At 34.2% G+C, this 25,533-nt stretch overlaps 1 protein-coding gene across 10 annotated transcripts in view; it reads left to right on the top strand.

Moving 5' to 3' along the window:
* The window catches only part of CNTLN (centlein), a 330,872-nt gene that overhangs the window by 191,393 nt on the left and 113,946 nt on the right, over positions 1-25,533 (top strand). For all 10 annotated transcript variants that reach the window (XM_019934875.3, XM_033858062.2, XM_019934873.3 and 7 more), the window contains one exon: positions 13,760-13,860. In XM_019934875.3, coding sequence (XP_019790434.1) covers positions 13,760-13,860 — 101 coding nt within the window. The remainder of the gene's footprint in view (positions 1-13,759; positions 13,861-25,533) is intronic.

Here is a 25,533-nt window from a genome sequence, read left to right as displayed (position 1 = left end):
ACACGAGGGAATTGCTTTCTTTATTGCTGTGCACTGCCTGTCCTTTGGGCTTAATGCTGATCCCTCCACATAGGTCTTTTAGCTGCCCTAAGTATAAAACTTGATGAAGGATACTCATATTTTAGAAAACATACAGCTTGCTTCCTTGATCTTATAATTCACAAGGTATTATATTCAGCTTGGCAAAGAAAGGACACTTTTTTTTTTTTTAACAGAAAGGAGTTAGACCAGCACAATTAGCCTCTTGCTACTTAACTATTTCTTCATTTAGAGTTAAATTTTTTACACTCAGACCATGGAATTTTTTTGAAGGCTGGATATCTTTTAGATTACTAGAATTTAGTATCATGTGGCATAATGTGATTAAATATTATTGAATTTTCATAGCTGTAAATTAGAATCTTATTTTGCATACTATATAATAACACATGTAGCTTTAGATTACCACCTTTTCCATGCAATGCTAAACTTTTGAAGAAATGATCATATCAGTATACATTTAAATGTATACTTCCAATTACCTCAAAGTATACTACGTTCTATTAGTATTAAATGTTTGATGCTGATAATAAAGTTTCTTATCTTGAAAATTTTTGTAGATTTTATAGATTTGTCCCAAATATATTCCCTGATAATTTTTGATAACTTTGTTGAGATATAATTCACAAGCCATGTAATTCACCATATAAAGTGAACAAGTCAGTGGTTTTTAGAATATTCAAAGAGTTGTGCACCCATCATCACAATAAATTTTAGAACAGTTTCATTACCTACTCCCCCAAAAAAGCCCCACACAGTTTACCTGTTACCTCCATTAATTCTTTTTTTTTTTTTTTTTAACATCTTTATTGGGGTATAATTGCTTTACAATGGTGTGTTAGTTTCTGCTTTATAACAAAGTGAATCAGTCATACATAAACATATGTTCCCATATGTCTTCCCTGTTGCGTCTCCCTCCCTCCCACCCTCCCCATCCCACCCCTCCAGGCTGTCACAAAGCACCAAGCCAATATCCCTGTGCCATGCGGCTGCTTCCCACTAGCTATCTACCTTACTGCGTTTGTTACTGTGTATATGCCCATGACTCTCTCTTGCCCTGTCACAGCTCACCCTTCCCCCTCCCCATAACCTCAAGTCCCTTCTCTAAGAGGTCTGCGTCTTTATTCCTGCTTTACCCCTAGGTTCTTCATGACATTTTTTTCTTAAATTCCATATATATGTGTTAGCATACGGTATTTGTCTTTTTCTTTCTGACTTACTTCACTCTGTATGACAGACTCTAGGTCTATCCACCTCATTACAAATAGCTCAATTTCGTTTCTTTTTATGGCTGAGTAATATTCCATTGTATATATGTGCCACATCTTCTTTATCCATTCATCCGATGACGTCCATTAATTCTTCCACTGCTCTCCACCCCTTAGCTAACCACTAATCTGCTTTCTGTGGGTATAGATTTACCTATTCTGGACATTTCATATAAATGGAGTCATATAATATGTGGTTCTTTGTGACTAGCTTCTTTCACTTAACATAATATTTTCATAGGGTTTATCTGTGGTGTAGCATGTATTTGTACTTTCTCTGATAATCTTTAGTGATCTTTTTGTCTCCAAATACAAAAGTTAATTTTGGACAAAATAGGTGCGAAACCTAATTAACTAGTTGCAAGATCTAATCTATTCAAAAAAAATTCAAGCAGAGGTTAGTTGTAAGTGGTGTTTATTTGAGGTTTATTTTGCTCATTAATGAAATAGAACTAAAGAAAAAATAATAAAGCCTTTTTAAGGAAGTTCGGGAACGGTTAGAACCCTGGTCTGTTCACCCAGCAGTATGCGTATGTTACAAGTAGCTCTGTAAATTAGATGCTAAGAGTCATTAAAAGTGTGGATTTTTTTTCCCCCTGAAATTCATTTAAATTTATTAATGTGATAGCCATTTGAAAAATATTTATTTTTCATATCAGTTTTAATTTATTAAATAATAGTGAAGTTTGAGGTGATAACCTTGAAGAGTGCTAAATAATTGATATAAACTTTAAGTCATATAATAATGTTTTGGGGGGTGGATTATTTTGTGAAACATTTATTCAGTTAAGAAATGTGTTTGAGTTACTGCTGTGTGACAGGCATTCTGCTAGGTGAATGAAATGAGAACATCAGACAAACTTCCTACTCTCAGGGAGTTTTCTTGGGAACGTTCTAATGAAATGTAATGTTAAAAATTAAACTAGAAATATCATGATGAAACAATAAGAAAGGAAACATGTCTTTTTATTCATTGAAGTTTGTTTACTGATGACAGAATTTTTTTTTATTTATATATAGTACATTTTAGCATACAGTTTTTTGAGTTGTAGCACGTATAGTGTTATAGATATATTACATATATCTATAACATGCACAATAGATTCAAGTAACTATTACCACAATCAGGATACAAACTAGTTCCATCATCTCAAAAAATGTCCTTGTCCTACCCACTTGTAGTCACATCCTCCCACCATCCCTAGAACCTGGCAATCACTGATTTGTTCTTCCTCCCTATAGCTTTGCCTTTTTTCAGAATGTTATATGCATGGAATCATATAAGCTGTAACTTTTTGAGACTGGCTTCTTTCACTTGGCATAATGCCTTCGAGATTCATTCATGTCGGTTTGTCCAGTTCGTTCCTTTTTCTGCTAGATGGTATTCCATTGTATAGATGTACCACAGTTTGTCTGTCTGTCTCCTGAAGAATTTTTGGGTCTTTTCTAGTTTTTCGCAACTATGTATAGTTTTTTGGTATACATAGTTTTTTTTTTTTTTTCCCTGCGCCACGTGTCCCAGGAGATCCTAGTTCCCCGACCAGGGATTGAACCCGCGGCCCCTGTGTTGGAAGTAGGGAGTCTTAACCACTGGACTGCCAGGGAAGTCCTATACATAGATTTTTGTGTGAACATAACTTTTTAATTCTTTAAGGTAGATACCCAGGAGTAGAACTGCTGTGTGTATGGTCAACGTATGTATAACTCTGTAAGAAACTGTCAAACTGTTTTCCAGAGTGGCTATACCATTCTTATTCCTACCAGGAATTCATATGAGCCAGTTGCTCCACATTCTTGTCAACACTTGGTGTTGCCATTTTTTTTAAGACCATTCCCGTAAGTGTGTATTGGTATTCTATTGTAATATTAATTTGCATTTCCCTAATGGCTCATGGTAATGATCTTTTCATGTGCTTATTTGCTGTCTTTATATCTTCTTTTACGAGTGTCTCTTCAACTCTTTAGCTCATTTTTAAAAGATTGATTGGTTATTAAACTAATTAAACAATACTTGTCCTTTATATATTCTGTATGCAAGAACTTAATCAAATATATGATTTGAAAATATTTACTCCCAGTCTGTAGATTGCCTTTTCATTCCCTGAACAATGTCTTTTGCATGACAAAATTTTAATTTTGATAAAGTCCAACTTACCAATTTTTTTCTTTTATGGATTATGGCTTTGATGTCATACCTAATAACTATTTTTCTGACCTGACGTCACAAGTATTTAGCCTATGTTTTCTTCTAAAGAGTTTTATATTTAGCTCTATGATCCATTTTTTAGCTAATTTTTGTATAAGGTGTGGGTTATAGGTTAAAGTTCATTTTTTACAAAGATATATGCCCAATTGTATCAACATCAGTTTTGAGAAGACTATTCCTTCTCCAATAAATTGCCTTTGTAACTGCCAAATATCAGCTGACTATATTTCTGCCGGTCTATTTCAAGACTTTTTATTTTATTCCATTAATATGAATTCCTAAACTTTTGTGAACCCCATACTGTCTTGATTTCTGTAGCTCTCTAATAAGTCTTGAACTCAGTGTGAGTCAAATAGCTTTATTGTTTTTCAAATTGTTTTAGCTTTTCTCATCGCTTTGCTTTTCCATAAAAGTTTTACCTATAAAAATAGGTTTAAAAATAGCAATAACTACCAAAATCTTGTGGGAATTTTGACTGGAATTGTGCTAAATCTATAGATTAATTTGGCGAGAATTGACATATTAACCATGTTGAGTCCTCTATTCTATGAATACTTAATTTGTTGAGATTTTCTTTTATCAGTGTTTTGTAGTTTTAGCATGCAGATTCTGTATGTCTAATACTGTTGTTAGATTTGTACAAAAGTATTTAATTTTTGGAGCTATTACAAATGATATTATAAACTTTAGTTTTAGTTTCTACTTGTACATTGCTAGTGTATAGAAATAATTTACATTTTTACATGCTGACATACCTTGCATTATTGATATGACAGCTAAGTCTACTATGTTATTATTTATATTTTCTGTTTGTTTCCTCTGTTTCTCTTGTCCTCCCTTCCTATGTGTTACTTGAACATTTTTTTAGAATTGGTTTTTATTTATCTGTAAGGTTTTGGATTATATCTCTTTGAATAAGTTTTTGTTTTTGGGGTTTTTTTTAGTGTTTGCTCTCAGTATTTTACACACATAACTTATTATACTTTATTGGTGTCAACATTTTACCACTTCAGGAATGTAGCAATCTTACTTCTATCTGTGTGCTTTTACCTTCCTCCCTTTATAATATGTTGTCTTAACTTTTGTCTCTAAATACATAGAGAAACCTATTAGTTGATGTTACAATTTTTGCTTCAGCTGTCAAATATTATTTTAAAACTTCAAAGGAAGGGTAGCCTATTATATATTTTTCTTTTCCCAAGTTTTCTTCTTTTATCATTTTCTTTCTGTTTGAAGAGCTTCTCTTTAGACCTTCTTTTAAGGTAGGCAACAAATTCTCTAACTTTTCCTTTATCTAAAATGTTTTCACTTCACCTTCATTCGTAAAGGATATTTTCACTGGATAGAGAATTTTAGGTTGGCAGTTTTTTTCTTTGGCACTTGAAGGATGTACCACTTCTTTCTGGCCTCCGTGGTTTCTGATGACAAATACACTGTTATTTGAATCATTGCTCCCTTAAAAGTAATACATCATTCTCTCTAACTGCTTTCAAGAATTTTTCCTGTGTCTTTACTTTTTAAAAGTTTCATTTTGACACGTCTTGGCATGAATTTCTTTGGGTTTACTCTTCTGTGAATTCTCTAAGTTCCTTGAATCTCTAGGTATGTGCCTTTTGTCAAATTTGGGAAATTTTGGTCATTATTTTTTCAACTACTTTTTTCAGCCCCACATTCTATTTCTTCTACTCTGGGACTCAATTGACATAAATGTTAGATCTTTTAGTATTGTCCTACAGGTCCCTGCGGCTTTGTTCATTTTATTTTTCTGACTATTTTATCTCTGTTGTTCAAATTGGGTAATTTTTATTATTCTATCTTCAAGTTCGCTGATTCTTTCCTCTTTTGTCTATCACCTCTGCTATTTAGCCCATGCAATGAAGTTATTTTGTTTTGTTTTGTTTTGTTTTTTGGTTATTGTGATTCTTAATTCTAAAATTCCCACTTGATTCTTCTTTATTTCTCTTATTTATTTGCTGAGACTTTCTGTTTTTTCCAAGATCATTCATAACCGTTCATTGGAGCATTTTAATCATGGCTACTCTAAAATCCTTATCAAGTAATTCTGACTTGTGTGTTATCTTGGTGGTATCATTTCTTAGTTATGGTTTCTCAATCAAGTTGAGATTTTCTTTGTTCTTGGTATGATAAGTGATTTTCAGTAGTCTCTTGGACATTGGAGTATTATGCTTTGAGACTCTGGATCTTATTTAAATCTTTTACTTAGCAGATCTCTGATGACATCATGCCTGAGGGAGAGGGTCACGTTATTGCTGCCTGGAAGAGGTGGGAGTCTTAGCTCCTAACTTGACCTCTGCTGACATTACATTGAAGCGGGTGTGAAGGAGTGTCTCATTACCACTTGATGGGCATGGGAGTCCAGGCTTCTCACTTGGCCTTCATTGTTAGAGAGAGCAAGGCTGTTTTTTTTTTTTTTCGGTACGCGGGCCTCTCACTGTTGTGGCCTCTCCCATTGTGGAGCACAGGCTCCGGACGCACAGGCCCAGCCGCCATGGCTCACGGGCCCAGCCGCTCCACGGCATGCGGGATCCTCCTGGACAGGGGCACAAACCCGTGTCCCCTGCATCGGCAGGCGGACTCTCAACCACTGCGCCACCAGGGAAGCCCAAGGCTGTTTTTTTGTTTTTCTTCCTCTAGTGGTATATGGCTAGAGTAGGGGTGGTTATTGTCAATAAAATTTCTGTCCTGTTAGTCTGTCCCTTTCCTGGTTCTTTGGCTTGAGAGAGCAGACTTTCCCTGAGACATTTTGTTTGTGTCTGTTGGCATTTCTGGGTCATGAGTTTCTCCAGTACTTAGTTTCAGATATTTATGAGCAAAGAAGAAAGCCAGGGAACTTATCACTGTGAGTTGTTTTTCTTGTGCTGTTCCTCTACTCCTAAGGTCCCTATCCTATTCTTCTTCTTTTCTTTGCCTTTCAGAGTCTTCTTGCATTTGTTTTATGTACAGATCTTCCTCAGCTATTGCTGATGTTCTGTCCCAATAAACCCATAATAAGTTTAAAATATCATAAGTTAAAAATACATTTAATATACCTAACCTACCTGACATCATATCTTAGCCTAGCTTACCTTGAATGTGTCAGAACACTTACATCTGCCTACAGTTGAGCAAAATCATCTCACACAGAGCCTATTTTATAATAAAGGGTTAAATATCTCATATAATTTACTGACTAGTGTACTGCAAGTGGAAAACAAAATGGTTGTATGGGTGCAGAATGGTTGTAAGTTGTAAATGGCTGTTTACTTTCATGATTTCGTGGCTAGCCGGGAGCTGCGGCTCTCTGCAGGTGCTGAGCATCATGCAGGAGTATTGCACAGCATATCACTAGCCCAGGAAAAGATCAAAATTCTAAGTACAGTTTTTACTGAATGCATATTGTTTTTGCACCATTGTGAAGTTGAAAAGTCATTGTCAAACCATTGTAAGTCAGGGACCTCCTGTATTGTGTTCAGGGTTTTTATATTTAATTAATGGAAAGAATAGGGATAAATACGTCTACCCCCTGTCAGCAACAAGAAGTTTCAGCTGTTTTTTCTATAGACCAGGCACTCTTATTTTTGTGGCATACAGCAGGATCTAGTTTAATAATACTCAGTCCTGATGTTTAAGGAGTAAGATTTATCCCTATTTATACAGTAATAGCTATCTTTAAAATATAAGGCTAGAAAACATTAAAAGAAGATGTCTACTAAAACTACTTTTAAGACAGATTTGAATAGTACTTCTAAGACCAATCTTAAAAATTGAGTTAATTTTTCAAGACCCTGATAAAAAATTCTGTGGCAACTGTAAATCCAATCCATTCGTAAAAGTTGAGTTAACTTTTCAAAATCCTAATAAAAAAAATTGTGTGGCAACTCCAAATCAGGTTTTAAAATATAATTTAAAATGACACTACCACTGACCTATATTACAGGTGTTTTTACCACTGAGTATGGTCAGAGTTATTTGTTGGGGCTGTAGTTTGGAAATCTGAGGGCTTGAGAAATTTGCATGGAATATAGTTCCTATAATAATTCATTTAGATTTATAAAATACATCTACTTATTATATCATAATGATATCTTAAAAGACTAAGAACTTATTAACGTATGAACTAATAAATTGGCTGGTTCCTTCGATATTTATCTAACAAATACTCATATCTTCATTTATTTATGCATTCAATATTTAAACAATATAATTTAGAACTAGGCACTAAGCTAGGAACTGAATACGCAATGTTGTACTGAAGAGTACTAATTTCAAACTCTAACGAGGTTTATTCTAGGGGCAGCTGCCGTGTGCTGATGAGGTGAAACCACTCTTTGGTATGCTAGATAGAAAGAGGCAAGGAAAGCTTTCAGAAATGCCGGTAGGCTCATAGCTTTTTCACTTAGTTGAGGATGTTGCCTTACTGACACCAAGTTAGATTTATTAACCAACAAAGTCATATTAACATGCTGCTAAATAAAAACATTAGTATATAAGTATTTGTGTACATTATTTCTGAGTAGTGATATAAAACTATAAAAGGGGCTCAGGTGCCACAGGGTATTAAGCTTTTATTATACAGCAAATCCAGCTTGTCTATGATAGGAACCCTAGAAGTCAAGGGAAGGTGTGCAGACATTCACTGTATGTTTTCTGTATCCTTGGCTAAATAAATCAGGAGCTTGCTGTAGGTGGGGTAGTTTTGGTCTTTTAATACTAATCTGTAGTCTGTATAAAATGCTGCAGCTAGGCACTCTGCTAGACACCGGTACACAAAGAGAAATAATATGCCACCCTTTTTGTCAGGATCTCACAGCTTAGCAGGGAAAACAAGCAAATTATGATAAGAACTTTTAATAAGGGAATAGTATTGGCATAAAACAGGGAAAATGGCATTATGATTTGTCCATTTGCTCAAACCAGAAACCTAGGGGATTATAATTGATTTACTCTTCTATCTGACCTCCTTATAACAGTCCATACCAAATCTTAATGATTCCACATCACAAATATTTCTAACTTCTGTATGGAAATGCAAAATATTTGCAAAGAATTACTGATATTTTTCCTAGTTGATGCTGAGTAGTGAACTTGTCGATGAAGGTAGTTAGAGTTGGGGGTCAATTATAAAGGAGTTTAGAATTTGTGATTAAAAACTTGTTTTATAGATATAGGGAATTCTACCCTCTAAATAATAACTAAAGTCTTTATTTCAGTGATCTTTTGATCATTGTTTTTAATGATGAAAACTAAACAAGCTGTAGATCAATGGCATAACGCAGGATGGAGTACTTTTGTCTCTCTTAGGTTTAATATTAAATATATGTAGGTTGTAATTTCACAGAATATTTTATAAAATTCAATAATAATTTCTTGAGGAGTTAAAATCAAAGTATCATGGTAGGAAATTGTGGCTATTTTTTTCTTCTGCAAAGCAACTCCCTGTCTTCCTAAGCAAGAATATTTTTTTTTCTGTATGTAGAAATGAAGATTTTAGGAACTGCATTTCTCTAACATGATTTGGAAATAAAATTCCTAGCCAAAAAATGTCTGCTAATCATATTTTGAAAACAAATGTATTTTTGGATAACCATTAACAATGTACAAATTACATATTAGTTTTATTTTAAAGCATACAATTCAGTGGCATTTATTAGTACATTTAACATGCTGTACAGTGGGTTCTTTCCATTTTTTCCTCTTCTTTCTCTTTCCTTCCCTTCCATCTGGCTAAAATATAGAAATGGTTTGTACTTTTGTTTTCTGTATAATCAACCTAAATCATGGAAGATATATTTTTATTGCAGTAAAATATACAAAACGTAAAATTTACCATTGTAACCATTTTTAGGTATAAAGTTCAGTGCCATTAAATACACTCACATTGTTGTACTGCCATCACTGCCATCCATCTTCAGAACTTTTTTTATCTTCTCAAATTGTAACTCTGTACCAATTAAATAATAACTCCCCATTCCCCCTTCCCTCAGCACCTCTTTCTTTTTTCTGTCTCTATGAATTTGCCTATTCTAAGTATCTCAGATTAGTGGAGTCATTTTTCTTTTTGTGTCTGGTTTATTTCATTTGTGATAATATCTTTAAGGTTTTCCATGTTGTAGCTTGTGTCAGAATTTCTTTTCTTTTTAAGGCTGAGTAATATTACTCTGTATGTATATACCATGTTTTGTTTATCGATTCATCTGTTGATAGATATTTGGGTTGTTTCTACCTTTTGGTAGACTATAGTAATATTTTTGTTGTATTTTCATTGTATTTTGCTGAACAGTTAACAAGATTGTTAGTTAAGAAAAAATATCATTTTGTATTTATTGATAGACATTTCACTGAAGTAAATGGCAAGTATGTTTTTGAGTTTTATTTTCTAACTCCAGAGATTAATTTTTGATGTTGATACCTTAAATGTTTTTCATACATATGAGATCATATACAAATGGTATTTATTTTTTGAGGTCATATGTCTTAGTCCATTTGGTCTACTATAACAAAATAACACAGACTGAGTAGCTTATAAACAACAGAAATTAATTTCTCACAGTTCTGGAGGCTGGAAGTCTGAGACCAGGATGCCAGCATGGGCTGGTGAGGGTCTTCCTCCAGGTTGCAGACTTCTTGTCTTATCCTCACACTATAGAGGGGTGAGGGAACTCTCTGGGCTTTCAGTACTAATCCCATTCATGAGGGCCCCACTCTCATGACCTAAGCACCTCCCCAAAGCCCCACATCCTAGTACCATCATCTTTGGCATATCCTTTACCAGAGCCTTTTTTATCCCTATTCATTAGAATGATCCTTTTGGGTTCTTTGTTGAGTAGCCCTGGTGGTCAACAAGATTCTTCTTTCTAGTTGGTGAGAGTTCAAATGTCTCCCAGTCCATAAGAGCTCTGGGAATAGTTCTGTTTATAGCTCTGGTTGTTCTCTGCTTGCCTTAGTGAGTTTCAACAAAATATTCAGCCACAGACTCAAATGAGTTCTTATGCAGATTTCTGCAGTTCCTTCTTTTTGTAGCTTCCTTCTCTCTGAGTACGGTGCTTTACAAATTCCAAACATTTCAGCTTTCCCAAACTCCAGTCTCTTTTTCTTCAACTCAGTGAAGACTCTCTCTCCCTACATCATGATCTGGCAAGTGCCTCCTGGCCAAAATCTGAACTATCCTTAGGGCTCTTTGTTGGTTTCCTTTCTCTCAGGGATCACGGCTCTTTGTAGCCTATTGACCAGCTTCTGAATACAGTCATCTCATATAATTTGTCCAGTAAGAAGTAGATTTTGAATTGTGGTTCCCATACCAAACAGAGTATCAGAAACGCCATAATAAATGGGTAATGAATGAGAGTCAGTAAGCAGCCAGTGTCCACCCTGTATGGGGGTGCTTGAGCACTGACTCTGGAAGTCAGCCACTTTACCAACACCCATTAAGATGTGGTTTATTGGTGCCTGGGTTGACTCAAGAACAAGGTGGTCCCTAATGTTTACAAATGCATCATAGTAAATGTAGGGACTGTGTGAATTCTTCCTAAAAAAAGCCAAACTGTAAGCATGGAATACCTCTAAAGAAGCATGAAGTAACGTTTCTAACAACTGTAGCCCTGTGTTCCACTGGATTAGTGATCTGAGAGCCAAGGAAAACTAAGTTGAGATGAGCTACATCTGCTTTTTCTTCGTGGGGCCATCTTGCTACATTATGTTCTATGTTCTTAGCAAAACAAAGCAAAACCCTAATTTAGACTTAATCACTTTGTAGATGGGTATGTATGTGTGCATGTATGTGTACCCTTCCCATCAATCTGTAACCTAAGTTGCAAATGTATAAGATCCCAATTTATAAACTCTTTATATGTGTGTATTTATGTTTATTTGAACAAGAATATAACTATATGTATCAAACTGAAAACATCAATTTTTTCAAGAAGTAAACTACTTGTTTTGTTTTTTTACTTTATGTACCTTTTTATTTGAATTATTATAAGAATTGTATTTATTATTTTGTTGAGTACATAAAAGTTTAGAACTGTTATATCTTCCTGGTAAATCATTTGTTTGACTATTATGTAATGACCATATTTATCCTTAATATTTTTTTTTCTTAGTGTATATTTTATTTTTCATTGTGATTACATTTTTAATTTCTTTTTCTGTCCTCTTCTGGTTTGTAAATTTTTGATGTGTTTTCCATTCTTTAAATGTTTTTTCTTGAAATTTTAACATGGATCATTTATTGACCGTCTGAAGTTTGTCAGTCTACCTCTGTTCTCCTTTAACAATACAAAGATCTTAAAATGCTTTAACTCTGATCCTTTCCTTCACCTAACATCATTTTGTTGTTCAGAATTTTAGTTCTACCTTCACTTAGGTATTATGATTGCTTTGCTTAATAAATATTTGCTTACTTCCATGTACACATTTACACGTCTTTCATCATCATTCCCTATTTTGTTTCATACATTGCTTTTGAGTTTGTTTTCTTCCTAAAAATCTATTCTTTAATAGTTCTTTCATCTAGGATCTATGAATAGTAAACCATGGAATGTGTAAAACATTACTTATTTTCCATCTGACTTTTCTTGTGATATCAGAAGTCTACTACCATTCCTGAGTTCTTTGTTAGTTGATTTTTTTCTCAATCTTTTGATTTTAGAGTTGTCTCCTTTTCTTTGGTGTCCTTCAGTATGGTGTCCTTCAGAAGTTTCAGTATGTTTCTAGTGTGAATATAGTTTTATTAATTCTGTTTTCAATTTTTGATACTCTCTTAATCTGTTAATTAATCTTTTTCATCGGTTCTCAACTTTCAGTCATTGTATGTTTTCTCCCCATTTTCTTAATTCTCCCCATTTTCTTAATATTGTTTTCTCCCCATTTTCTTAATATTGTTTTCTCCCCATTTTCTTAATTCTCTCTTTGAATTATTTCTACTAGATGCTTTCTGGCCTTCTCATTCCAACACACTTTATATATAGTTACTATTTCTTTCTGTTTGTTTCTTTGTGTTGTCTTTAATTTTACAAATTTTCATTAGCTTTGTCTGTGTGCTATTTAACCCATCCACTGAGTTTTAAATTTCAATTATTATGTTGCTATTACTACCTTTAGTTGTTTTATTTATTAGCATTTCTAGATATAGTATTTGGTTCTTTTTCTTATTTGTCTTCTCTTGTATCATAAACCCCTGTTCTTTTTAATATATGTTTATCACCTCTTTTTCCTTTTTATCACCATTTTAAAAACTCTAATTTTGTAAGAACTCATTTTGAATTATTCTATTATTTTTTTTCCTTGCTGTACATTCTCCCACTTTGAATGGGGTGATATTTAGACTGTCATTCATGGCTTTGAGCGTATTCATATTTATTCTTCTCTGCAAACCTGACTTCCTTGAGAATCATTTTCTGTGGTGGTTTTCCTCCTGTCCATTCTCTCAGTTGTAGACACCTCTCTTCAGTGGATGATTGTGTCTGCCTGAACTCTCCAGTGTACATGGGCATAAACCAGTTTTTACATTGCTGTCATTTCTTCAGTTCTCTGCAAATGTATAATGGCTCAATTTTGAAACCAGTAATATAGACTTAGGATCCTAATCTCACATGGTTGACTCTGTCTTGCTCTGACTAGGGCAAGAAGCCTCTTTTTAATGGAACTTCAACCAGATGAGCCCAGATATTCAGGTATTCATTTAGCAAAATTTTGTCTCCCAGCTTTCTGCAGTTAGTCCAGTTTTGTCTCTCAGCCCTGAAGGGCCTTGCATATAAACTTTCATCTCCACTCGGGTCTCAAGGTCTGAAGTCTCCATGGGCAGTATTTGATCCAGGTCTCTTGTCATGGTAGCTCAATTCCATTTTACTAGTAAGGGTTTTTTTGTCTTTACTTGGCATCTAGAGATTTACTCTCTTGGCTTGCAGTGATATGTATTAACAATTTTATTATTTTACATAGCGTATCTGTTAGAAAATGATCTGGTAACTCGATAGATGATTTTTTTAATTATACAGTTTATGTTTTACCTATTTAGCATGTTTATTTAGACAAAGTTAAAAATTAGTCGAAACATTTTACCTTCCAGATGCTCATTAAAATTCAATTTTAATTGTTAGGATTTGTTAATATTAATATACTCTAGCTTTTATTTTACTACTGTCTAATTCATGTATTTTTAAAATATTTTTGCCGCTTTTATATGTTTGCTGTATTATTCCTTAACTTACACAATTAAAATACTTGTTTATTGTGTTAATTTTCATAGGATGAATCTTCAAGAAGAATTGGATAAACTTAAGGTACATATGTCTGTTGATAAAGCAACAATACAAGAATTGAATACATTTATGGCAGAGAGAAGAGAAGGTAATTTTTTGTGAGGATAAATGTTTAATGTAAGCAGTTTAAAATTATCCAGTTCTTTATGTTTTACTTTCATTTTCTTCTAAGACTCCCACCCTGTTCCCCCTCTTTCCACTGCTTTACTCATTCATATCTCATTAACATTTTCACCTTTCATGAGAAAATCAAATAGAACACTTAAAAGTCAGCTTTATAATTTATTAAAAATTTTAAAGAAATATTTGATAAGGAGAAAATATTCATTTTTACTATTCATTGACAAAGTTTTACTAGGTGTGTTTGTCCAAAGTTTTATAGGTAATATAGAGTTATTGATAATATAGAGGTAGTTAACTATCAATAATTCATTTATATTTTTATATGACATTACACTTTTCTGGAAGTCATTTAGTTCTCACCTGGAATCACAATCTTAGAGGTAGAAGGAAACTTGGAGATCTGCAAATCTGAAACCTGCCTGACCCCTAGCCTGAGAGTGTTGAGTAAAAGGGGATGTATCTATTTCAATTACAAGATTATTCCTTTGTTAAAATCAGGATTACTATAGTTACAATATGACTTCAGTCCATCCTCAGATACCTCATTAAAAAAAGTAAATAAGGTTGATATGATAGAATTTCTTCTTATTTGACCTTGCTACAGCTTAATTGTTACCACTGTGCTTTTTAGGTGTTGACAATTTATACTTAATAATTCAATTAATAATTTATACTTAATAATTTGTATGTAATATTTAAATTTTTATATATCACTCATCTGGAAGTTGTCCCAATTACTTTGTTGTTCCCGTTGCTCTTATTTAGTTTACTAGTGAACTTGTCAAGGCCAGTATTTGAATCCTTCTATTTTACACTATTGATTTATATCATATTTTATGCTACTCCTTCATTGAGTTCTTTTTTTTTCCATAGATCAAGGCAATGATCATTAATGACTACTAAGACCATTGGGTGAAAAGCTGATGGGGCCTTTTTTTTTTATTATTCTTTTTTCTTTTTACCTTTTGACTCCCTTCACCCATTTCTTTTATCACCTCTGGCCACTACCAATCTGTTCTCTGTGTTTCTGAGCTTTTTTCTTTGTTTCTTTGTTTGTTTAGATTCCATATATGAAAGGCATCATATGGTATTTGTTTTTCTCTCTCTCTCTTATTTCATTTATCATAATGTCTGTGAGGCCCATCCATGTTGTCACAAATGGCAAGATGTCATTATTTTTTATGGCTGAATAATATCCATTGTGTATATGTATATATGTATCACAATTTCTTTATCCTATCATCCATCAATGGACACCTAGGTTATTTCCATATCTTGGCTACTGTAAATAATGCTGCAGTGAACATTGGGGTGCATATATCTTTTCACTTTAGTGTTTTCATTTTCTTTGGATAAATACCCAGAAATTGCTGGATCATATGGTAGTTCTATTTTTATCTTTTTGAGGAACCTCCATGTTGTTTTACAAAGTGGATGCACCCATTTACATTCCCACCGATAGTGCACAAGGGTTCTCTTTTCTCTGCATTCTCACCAAGATTTGTTACTTCTTGTCTTTTTGACAACAGCCATTCTAAAAGGTATGAGATGATATCTCAGTGTGGTTTTGATTTGTAGTTCCCTCATGATTAATGATGTTGAGCATCTTTTCACATATCTGTTAGCCATCTGTACAGGCATATCTAGGAGATTCTGTGGAGTTTTTTTCCAGACCACCACAATAAAGCGAATATTGCTATAAAGTGAGTCACGTGATTTTATTGGTTTCCCAGGGCACATAAAAATTATATTTACACTATATTGTAGTTTGTTAAGTGTGCAATAGCATTATGTCTAAAAAATGAATGTACCTACCTTAATTAAAAAATACTTCATTGCTAAAAAATGCTAACCATCATCTGAGTTTTCAGTGGGTCATAGTCTTTTTTGCTGGAGGAGGGTTTGAAATATTAGGAGAATTACCAAAATGTGACACAGAGACACAAAATGACCAAATGCTGTTGGAAATGGCACCAATAGACTTGGTTGACACAAACATTCAATTAGTAGAAAAACACAATATCTGCAAAGAACAGTAAAGCAAAGCACAATAAAACAAGTTAGACCTGTATGTCTTCTTTGGAAAAATGTCCATTTAGATCTTCTGCCCACTTTTAAATTGAATTGTTTGTTTTTTTGTTATTGCATTATATGAGTTTTTAAAATACATTTGGATATTGGCCCATTTTCAGATATATGATTTGCAAATAGTTTCTCCCATTCAGTAGGTTGCTTTTTTATTTTGTTTATGGTCTCCTTTGCCATGCAGAAGATGTTTAGTATGATGTAGTCCAACTTATTCATTTTTACTATTGTTGCTTTTGCTTTTGATGTCAGATTCAAAAAATCATCCCCAAGATCTAGGTCAAGGAGCTTACTGCCTGTTTTCTTCTGGGAATTTTAGGGTTTCAGATCTTATGTTCAAGCCTTTAATATATTTTGAGTGAATTTTTGTATATAGTATAAGATAGTGGTCCAGTTTCATTCTTTTGCTTGTGGCTGTCCAGTTTTCCCAACACCATTTAATGAAGAGACTGTCCTTTCCCTATTGTATATTCTTGCCTCCTTAGTTGTAAATTAATTGACCATAGAAGCTTGTTTTTATATCTGGGCTCTATTCTGTTCCATTGATGTATGCGCCTATTTTATGCCAGTACCATACTGTTTTAAATATTAGCTTTGTAATATAGTTTGAAATCAGGGCGTACGTGATGCCTCCAACTTTTCTTCTTTCTCACATTGCTTTGACTATTTGGGGTACTTTGTGGTTCCATCAGATTTTAGGGTTATTTGAATTTGTTTTTTCTTTTGAAAAATGCCATTGGAATTTTAATAAGGATTGCATTGAATCTGTAGTTTGCTTTGGGTTGTATAGACATTTTAACAATATTGGTTCTTTCAATCAATGAGCATGAAATATCTTTCCATTTATTTTTGTCTTCTTCAGTTTCTTTCATTAATATCTTTTAGTTTTCAATACACAGGTCTTTCACCTCCTTGGTTAAATTTATTCCTAGGGATTGTTTTCTTAATTTTTCTTTGATAGTTCATTGTGAGTATAAAGAAATAGAACAGCTTTTTGTATATTGATTTTGTATCCTGCAAATTTACTGAATTTGTTAGTTCTTACAGTTATTAGCAGTTCTGACAGTTTTTGATGGAGTCATTAGGGTTTTCTATATCATGTCATCTGCAAATAGTGACAGTTTTAGTTCTTCCTCTCCAGTTGGATGCCTTTTATTTATTTTTCTTGCTTAAGTGGCTGGCTAGGACTTCCAATACTATGTTGAATAAAAGTGGTGAGAATGGGCATTTTATCTTGTTCCTGATCTTAGAGGAAAAGCTTCCAGCTTTTCACCATTGAGTATGATATTAGCTGTGGGCTTGTCATATATGGCCCTCATTATGTAGAGATAGGTTCCCTCTTTACCCAGTTTGTTGAGGGTTTTAACCATGAAAGGATGTTGAATATAGTCAAAAGATATTCCTACATCTGTTGAGATGATCATATGATTTTTATCCGTCTTTTTGTAATGTGGTGTATAACATTGACTGATTTACAGATGTTAACCCAATTCTTGCATCGCTGGAATAAATCCCACTTGATCTTAGTGTATGGTCCTTGTAGTGTATTGTTGAATTTTGTTTACTGATATTTTTTTGAGGACATTATATCTATATTCATCAGGGATATTGGCCTATAATTTTCTTTTCTTGTGGTGTACTTTTCTGGTGTTTGTATCAGGATAATACTGGCCTTGTGAATTGAGCTTGGAAAAGCTCCCTCCTCTTATATATTTTGGAAGAGTTTGAGAAGAATTGGTATTAATTCTTCTTTAAATATTTGGCAGAATTCATTAATGAAGCCGTCTGGATCTGATTTTTGTTTGCTGGGAGGTTTTTGATTACTGATTCAATCTCCTTATCAGTCATAAATCTATTCAGAGCTGGTTCTTCAAAAAGATAAATAATATTGACAAGCCTTTAGCTATACTTACCAAGAAAAAAGAGAGAGAACTCAAATAAAATTAAAAAAATGAAACAGGAGATGTTACACCTGATACCACAGAAATACAAAGAATCATAGGAAAATACTTTTAACAAATATATTCCAACAAATTCCACAACTTAGAAGAAATGGATAAATTCCTAGAAACATACCACCTACCAAGACTGAATCATGATGGAATAGAAAATCTGAACAGAACAATTACTGTATGTCTGTCTGTTTCTCCCATTAGGTCTCTTAATACTTGCTTTCTATATTTAGGTGCTCCTATGTTGGGTGTGTGAATATTTACAAATGTTACATCCTCTTGTTGGACTGACCTCTTCATCGTTATATAATACCCATCTTTGTCTCTTCTGACAGTCTTGTCTTAAAGCCTATTTTGCCTGATGTAAGTGTAGCTACTCCAGCTTTCTTCCGGTCCCCATTTGCATGGAATATCTTTTTCAATCCTTTTGTGTTCAGTCTGTGTGTGTCTTTAAATCTAAAGTGTGTCTTTTGTAGGCAGTATATAGATGGGTCTTGGTTTTTTATTCATCCAGCTACTCTGTGTCTTTTGTTTGGAGAATTTAGTGCATTTACAGGTAAAATAATTGTTGACAGATATATACATATTGCTTTTTTGTTCATTGTTTACTGGCTGTTTTTGTAGTTCCACCCGCTTCCTTTATTCTTCTCCTACTCTCTTCCTTTTTGTTTTGATGACATTCTTTAGTGGTTTAAATATACTTATATTCCTGTCTATCTTTTTTTTTTTTTTTTTTTGCGGTACGCTGGCCTCTCACTGTTGTGGCCTCTCCCGTTGCGGAGCACAGGCTCCGGATACGCAGGCTCAGCGGCCATAGCTCACGGGCCTAGCTGCTCCGCAGCATGTGGGATCCTCCCAGACCAGGGCACGAGCCCGTGTCCCCTGCATCGGCAGACGGACTCTCAACCACTGCGCCACCAGGGAAGCCCCCTGTCTGTTTATCTTTTATGTGTTTTTTGTAGGTTTTTGCTTTGTGGTTACTAGGAGACTTACATATAACATCTTATAACTGTGACGTAAATTGACAGAAACTTAAGTTTTTTAAAAAATTTTATTTTATATTGGAATATAGTTGATTTACAATGTTGTGTTAGTTTCAGGTGTACAGCAAAGTGATTCAGTTATACATATACATATATCCATTTTTTTTCAGATTCTTTTCCCATATAGGTTATTACATAATATTGAGTAGAGTTCCTTGTGCTATAACACTAGGTGCTTGTTGATTATCTGTTTTATTTATAGTACTGTGTAAATGTTAATCTCAAACTCCTAATTTATCACCCCCCACCTTTTCCCTTTGGTAACCATAAGTTTGTTTTTGAAGTCTGTGACTCTGTTTCTGTTATGTAAATAAGTTCATTAGTATGATTTTTTTACGTTCCACATATAAGTAATATGATATTTGTCTTTCTCTGTCTGACTTACTTTACTTAATATGATAATCTCTAGGTCCATCCATGTTGCTGCAAATGGCATTACTTCATTCTTTTTTTATGGCTGAGTAATATTCCACTGTATTTATGTACCACATCTTCTTTGTCCATTCCTCTGTCGATGGACATTTAGGTTGCTTCCATGTCTTGGCTATTGTACATAGGCTGCAGTGAACATTGTGGTGCATGTTCTTTTTTTTCTGGTTTATCCCACTTTAAATAATATTAAGATTAATTAGGAACTTCAGGTGGTTTCAGCCTAATCCCTCTATTATTAAATTCCCAATCAATGTTTCATTTACTGGTTTTAGCATCCATTGGTTATTGTTATCAAAATTCATTATTTCATTTGGGCTTGCAACACAGCAATTTTCTGATTTCAGCATTTTTTGTGCACTTTTTATCTGGAATTCTATGAAGAAGAATATGGATAACTATTTGGTTATCCTGAAATACAGTTTGTACAGGAAAGGCAAGAAAAATCTTGATTACACCTCTTTACCAATTTTCATTTGGTGACCTAGCATCCTTCAAAGGTGATCAATGAGTTGGTGGCTTTTGTTAGTGTTAGAAACTCAGAACTTCTGTTGATATATTTAAAGATTTTTTAACCCATTGAAGGCATTATTCTTTTTGATATTCAGATTGTTTCATCTTAGGTCAGTGGGAGCCTTCATAGTATATTTTGTTTTGTGTATTTTTATTTATTCTGGATTATTCTTTTTGTAAAGTTTTTATTGGAGTATAGTTGATTTACAATGTTGTGTTTCAAGTGTACAGCAAAGTGAATCATTTATACATATACATATATCCACTCTTTTTTAGATTCTTTTCCCATATAGGCCATTACAGCGTATTGAGTAGAGTTCCCTGTGCTATACAGTAGGTCCTTACTGGTTATCTATTTCATATATAGTAGCGTGTATATGTCAATTCCAATCTCCCAATTTATCCTTCCCCCACCTTTCCCCTCAGAACCATAAGATTGTTTTCTACATATGTGACTCTATTTCTGTTTTGTAAATAAGTCCATTTGTGTCTTTTTTTAGATTCCACATATAAGTGATATCATATATTATTTGTCTTTCTCTGTCTGACTTACTTCATAAAGTATGACAGTCTCTAGGTCCACCAATGTTGCTGCAAATGGCATTATTTCGTTCTTTTTATGGCTGAGTAATATTCCATTGTATATATGTACCACATCTTCTTTATTCACTCGTCTGTTGATGGACATTTAGGTTGCTTCTGTGTTCTGGCTATTGTTAATAGTGCTGCAGTGAACATTGGGGTGCATGTATCTTTTCGAATTATGGTTTTCTCTGGAAATATGCTCAGGAGTGGGATTGCTGGATCATATAGCAGTTCTACTTTTGGTTTTTTAAGGAAACTCCATACTGTTCTCCATAGTGGTTGTACCAATTTGCATTTCCACCAACAGTGTAGGAGGGTTCCCTTTTCTCCACACCCTCTCCAGCATTTATTGTTTGTAGACTTTTTGATGATGGCCATTCTGACCAGTGTGAGGTGATACCTCATTGTAGTTTTGATTTGCATTTCTCTAATAATTAGTGATGTTGAGCATCTTTTCATGTGCTTTTTTGGCCATGTGTATGTTTTCTTTGGAGAAGTGTCTATTTAGGTCTTCTGCCCATTTTTGGATTGGGTTGTTTTTTTTGATATTGAGTTGCATGATCTGTTTTTATATTTTAGAGATTAATCCCTTGTTGGTCGCTTCATTTGCAAATATTTTCTCCCATTCTGTGGGTTGTCTTTTCATTTTGTTTATGGTTTCCTTTGCTGTGAAAAAGCTTTTAGGTTTAATTTTGTCCCATTTGTTTATTTCTGGTTTTATTTTCATTACTCTAGGAGGTAGATCTAAAAAGATATTGCTGTGATTTATGTAACGGTGTGTTCTGCCTATGTTTTCCTCAAAGAGTTTTAAGTATTCAGTCTTAAATTTAAGTCTTTTATCCATTTTGAGTTTATTTTTGTGTATTATGATGTTAGAGAATGTCCTAATTTCATTCTTTTACATGTAGCTTTACAGTTTTCCCAGCACCACTTAGTGAAGAGACTGTTTTTTCTCCATTGTATATTCTTGCCTCCTTTGTTGTAGGTTACTTGACCATAGGTGCATGGGTTTATTTCTGGGCTTTCTATCTGGTTCCATTGATCTATGTTTCTGTTTTTGTGCCAGTACCATACTGTTTAGATGGCTGTAGCTTTGTAGTATAGTCTGAGGTCAGGGAGCTTGATTCCTCTAGCTCTCTTTTTCTTTCTCAGGATGGCTTTGGCTATCTGGGGTCTTTTGTGTTTCCATACAAATTTACAATATTTTGTTCTAGTTCTGTGAAAAGTGTCATTGATAATTTGATAGGGATGGCATTGAATCTATAGATTGCCTTGGGTAGTATAGTCATTTTGATGATGTTGATTCTTCCAATCCAAGAACATGGTATATCTTTACATCTGTTTGTGTCATCTTTGATTTATTTCATCAGTGTTTTATAGTTTTCTGAGTACAAGTCTTTTGCCTTCTTAGGTAATTTTATACCTAGGTACTTTATTCTTTTTGATGTGATGGTAAAAGGGATTGTTTCCTTAATTCTCCTCTCTGATCTTTCATTATTAGTGTATAGAAATGCAAGAGATTTCTGTGTATTAATTTTGCACCCTGCAACTTTTGTTGGTGTCTCCAACAACATTTTTATATCCAGCTTGTGTTAAGTAGAAGTGAAATATAAAGGAAAATAGATTTATGGGGAACCTTGTGCAAAGAGGCTTGTTATAAATAACAGAAGATAATCCTCTCACCTCTATCACTTATGAAATTCCAATGACTTTAGAAGCTTTGTGTGGGGAGCCAGGGAAAAAGACCAAATATATATTTCTTACTGTATGTTATGGCAAGTACCCTCTAAAGTAATATATTCACTTTTCCTAAAAGTGAAGAAAAAATAGTAATATTGATGCCAAAAACTCAACCTCTGTGCCCTGGTGCCCAATTGAATCTCAGAGACAGAGTTTTGGGTGAAGTAGGAAAGAATAGCTCTATTGCTTTGCCAGGCAAAGGGGGACACAGTGGGCTCCTGCCTTTGAAAACTGTGTGTCCCAACCTGGGAGGATTTGGTGAGGAGTTTTACAGCAATAGTTCAGGGGTGAGTTTGCCGATAAGATTAGGGTGTGTGCAGGGCCTGCACTCTTTTAATCTGGTCTCAGGCCATCTCTTGATGAGCTTCTATGGTTCCTTTAATCTGGCCTCAGCTGGTCTTCTCTGGAAGGAAGAATGCTAACATCTTCCGTTTGTTGGGGATTTTTGTTCTGTAAAGAGCTCAAAGGTACTGTTGTGTGTATCCCTTGAGGTGAAACCAGGACCTGCCCCAAGGCTGCACTATTGTTTCTTGGCTGCTCCTGCCTTGTCTCTGTAGCCCCTCCCTTCCATGATTAGCAACTGTTTGAATCTGCCCTTTGGGACTCAGGGAAGGTCATGGAGGCTGGAGTCTGTTCTCTACAAACAAGGAACGGGGGGACACAGAAAGGCTTTCATACCCAGGAGCCTCCACAGGGTCCTGCTCGGTTTCAGTATTTTTTAGGAAATTGCCAATACACAAGATACCTATTCTCCTTTCTTTATATCCCAAGTTGATACAATCACAAACAGACCTTTAAGATAGTGTAGGAAGCATCATATTAAGATGAGTAAAAATATAATTGTAGGGGAGGAATAAGAATTTTCCTTCTACCCTTCTTAGCTGAAACCCCTATAATAAAAGATTAGCAAGAGGAAACCAGAAATTTATTAATGTTTATACCTCATGGTATACACATGGAAGAAACCCAGGGAAGAGTGAGTACTCAAAGAGGTGGCTTTAGAATTCAGGATTACATACTGTCTTAATAGGGAGAGAGGAGGAGGGATGTAGGCCTCTTAGGGGAGAGTAAATGATTTTAGAAAAGATGAATGGGCCCATAGAAGACTAGCTGAGAGGAATGATAGTTTGTAGTAAAGCTTGTCTGGGTATAGTGTGGACTTCTAGTTTCCTCTCCTGTGATAAGAGTTAATCTTCTCTGGCTGATGAAACTTTAGGGGAGTGGGTAATAACACTCAAGTTCCTTCTGGAGGGTCTTCTGGCAGATAAGGGGAGTTCAGAGAAAGCCTCTACCTGCATTTGCAGCTTTTGAAGTTCCTACTGCTGAAAATAATCAATATACCAAAGTGGCATATATTAGGCTGGCATATTCTGCAATCCCTTATAATGATAACAGATTTTTAATATTAATTTGTTAAAATAGCTAAAAGAGAATCTAAAAGAAGGAGAAAAAGTTGCAGAAGAACTTACATTAATTTATAATGTAATCCAGGAGAATTAAGGGGACCAAAAAAACATAGGCGATAGAGAAAAATGTTTAAACAACTATGAGTAAGCAAAGTTAAAAGTTAAAAAGAAAAAGTGGGGAGAGAAGAAACTCCTGAGAAAGAATATAAATCAGAACGAATTTGTATAGTGGTAAAAATAAAAGTAAAGCATTTAAATCCACAATTTTTAAAATAAATTTCCAGTAAGGATAAGCATATTCTCACACATCCACCAAAGGACAAAAATAGAACTGTATATTTCTAACTAGGTCCTCTTGGTTCACTTCCCAAATCCTGAGATCCTTGAAGGGGAAGGGAATCAAGGGGCAGAGAGTTGGGTCTTTGTTCCTCTCCATGGCCTGGGCCTAGCTGCCATGTATTCTTTGTAAAACCTGTGAAGGTGAGAAACAAAGTTTTCAACAGAAAACCACAAGTGAACATGGTCTTCCAGTCCACCAGGGAATCTTGCACACACCTAGGAGCACAAAAGCAGCAATCAAATTCATTTTTAAATCAGTCTTCAACATTTATATTGTTGGAGTTATTTAGCTACTTTTAGCACTCTACAGTCTTTGAATATAGAACTATTTTCTTATTTTTAAGTGTAAATATTTTACTTAGAACTATAGCAGATATTTAAATGACTAGAACAGATGAATTGTATTTGCATATTATTTCTATATTGCTGAAAGAGTTTTGTAAATGAATTCAGCACCATGGTGTTAAGGGACTAGAAAAAGAAACTCGGGAACCAACAGATTATCATCAAGATAAAGGTACATATTCCCCGGGTGGCAAATTCTACCTATTCTAGCTTTTATTATCCTTAGGATAGTGTTCTATTTATTTCAGGAGTACAGAAGTTTTAATTGGATATGTCATGTTTCAAAGACAAAAGAAATGCCTAATTCACTCTAACAAACTTGTTAGTCACTGTTTATACCAAGAGGATTTCTACTCTACAGAGAGTAATATTGTTTTCTTTTTTCTTTGTTGATAAATCAAAGTTTCATACTGACCTACAGCAGCCAAGCATACTTTAAAGCAAAATCATCTCAGACTAACACAGATATGTATCCTTTTAGCTTTATGCATTCTTTTTGCCCCCTTTTTGATTCTTTGAGAAATGTGTATTTCAAAAATAATTCAGTAAGAAAATGTTAAATTTGTCACCATAATTTATCTTCTAAGAAAAAAATATTTATAGGTTTTAATGTATTTCAATTCTAATAATATTAACTGAAGTTTTATGATTTTTTTTCCTTTAATGTTGTTATGTTGCTTATACAGTTTTGCTTGTTCGAAGGGGTTTTATTAGTCAAATGCCTGGGTAGTGTAGGAATGATTTGTAGGAACAACTTTACCCATTACCTGGGTTTCTATTTGTTATAAAGTCACTTTTTCTGGAAATGTGATTTTTATGCTTTACTCTGCCCAGTGCATGATCTTTTACTTTAAAGAAAGGTGGTGGTAGGGGGTGTTACAGTTTCAGTCTACCCTAATTCTGTTACTGTTTGCTTTGTTCAGCAATCACTCTGATCCTCCTGGCAGGGAACAAGATCCAGAGAACAAAACTAGTAGTGACTGTGTAGATAAAAAGGCAGTGAATTCTGCTTTTAAGGCAAAGGGGAATGATGTACAAAAGAATGAAGATGGGAATAAAAATACAGCATTGTTAACCTGCAGATCTGTTATACCTTTGAAAATCTTACGCTGCAAAAAAGAAAGGGACACTATAAAGATACATAATTGTGAGACTGAAAATCTTGAAAAAGGTCACCATTCAGTTACTGGCCAAATACTTG

The sequence above is a fragment of the Tursiops truncatus genome, chromosome 6 (assembly GCF_011762595.2).
Source record: "Tursiops truncatus isolate mTurTru1 chromosome 6, mTurTru1.mat.Y, whole genome shotgun sequence".
In the NCBI taxonomy this organism is placed as follows: Eukaryota; Metazoa; Chordata; class Mammalia; order Artiodactyla; family Delphinidae; genus Tursiops; species Tursiops truncatus.
The sequence above is the reverse complement of the archived record's forward strand: the minus strand, read 5'-3'. Positions and strand labels throughout refer to the sequence as shown.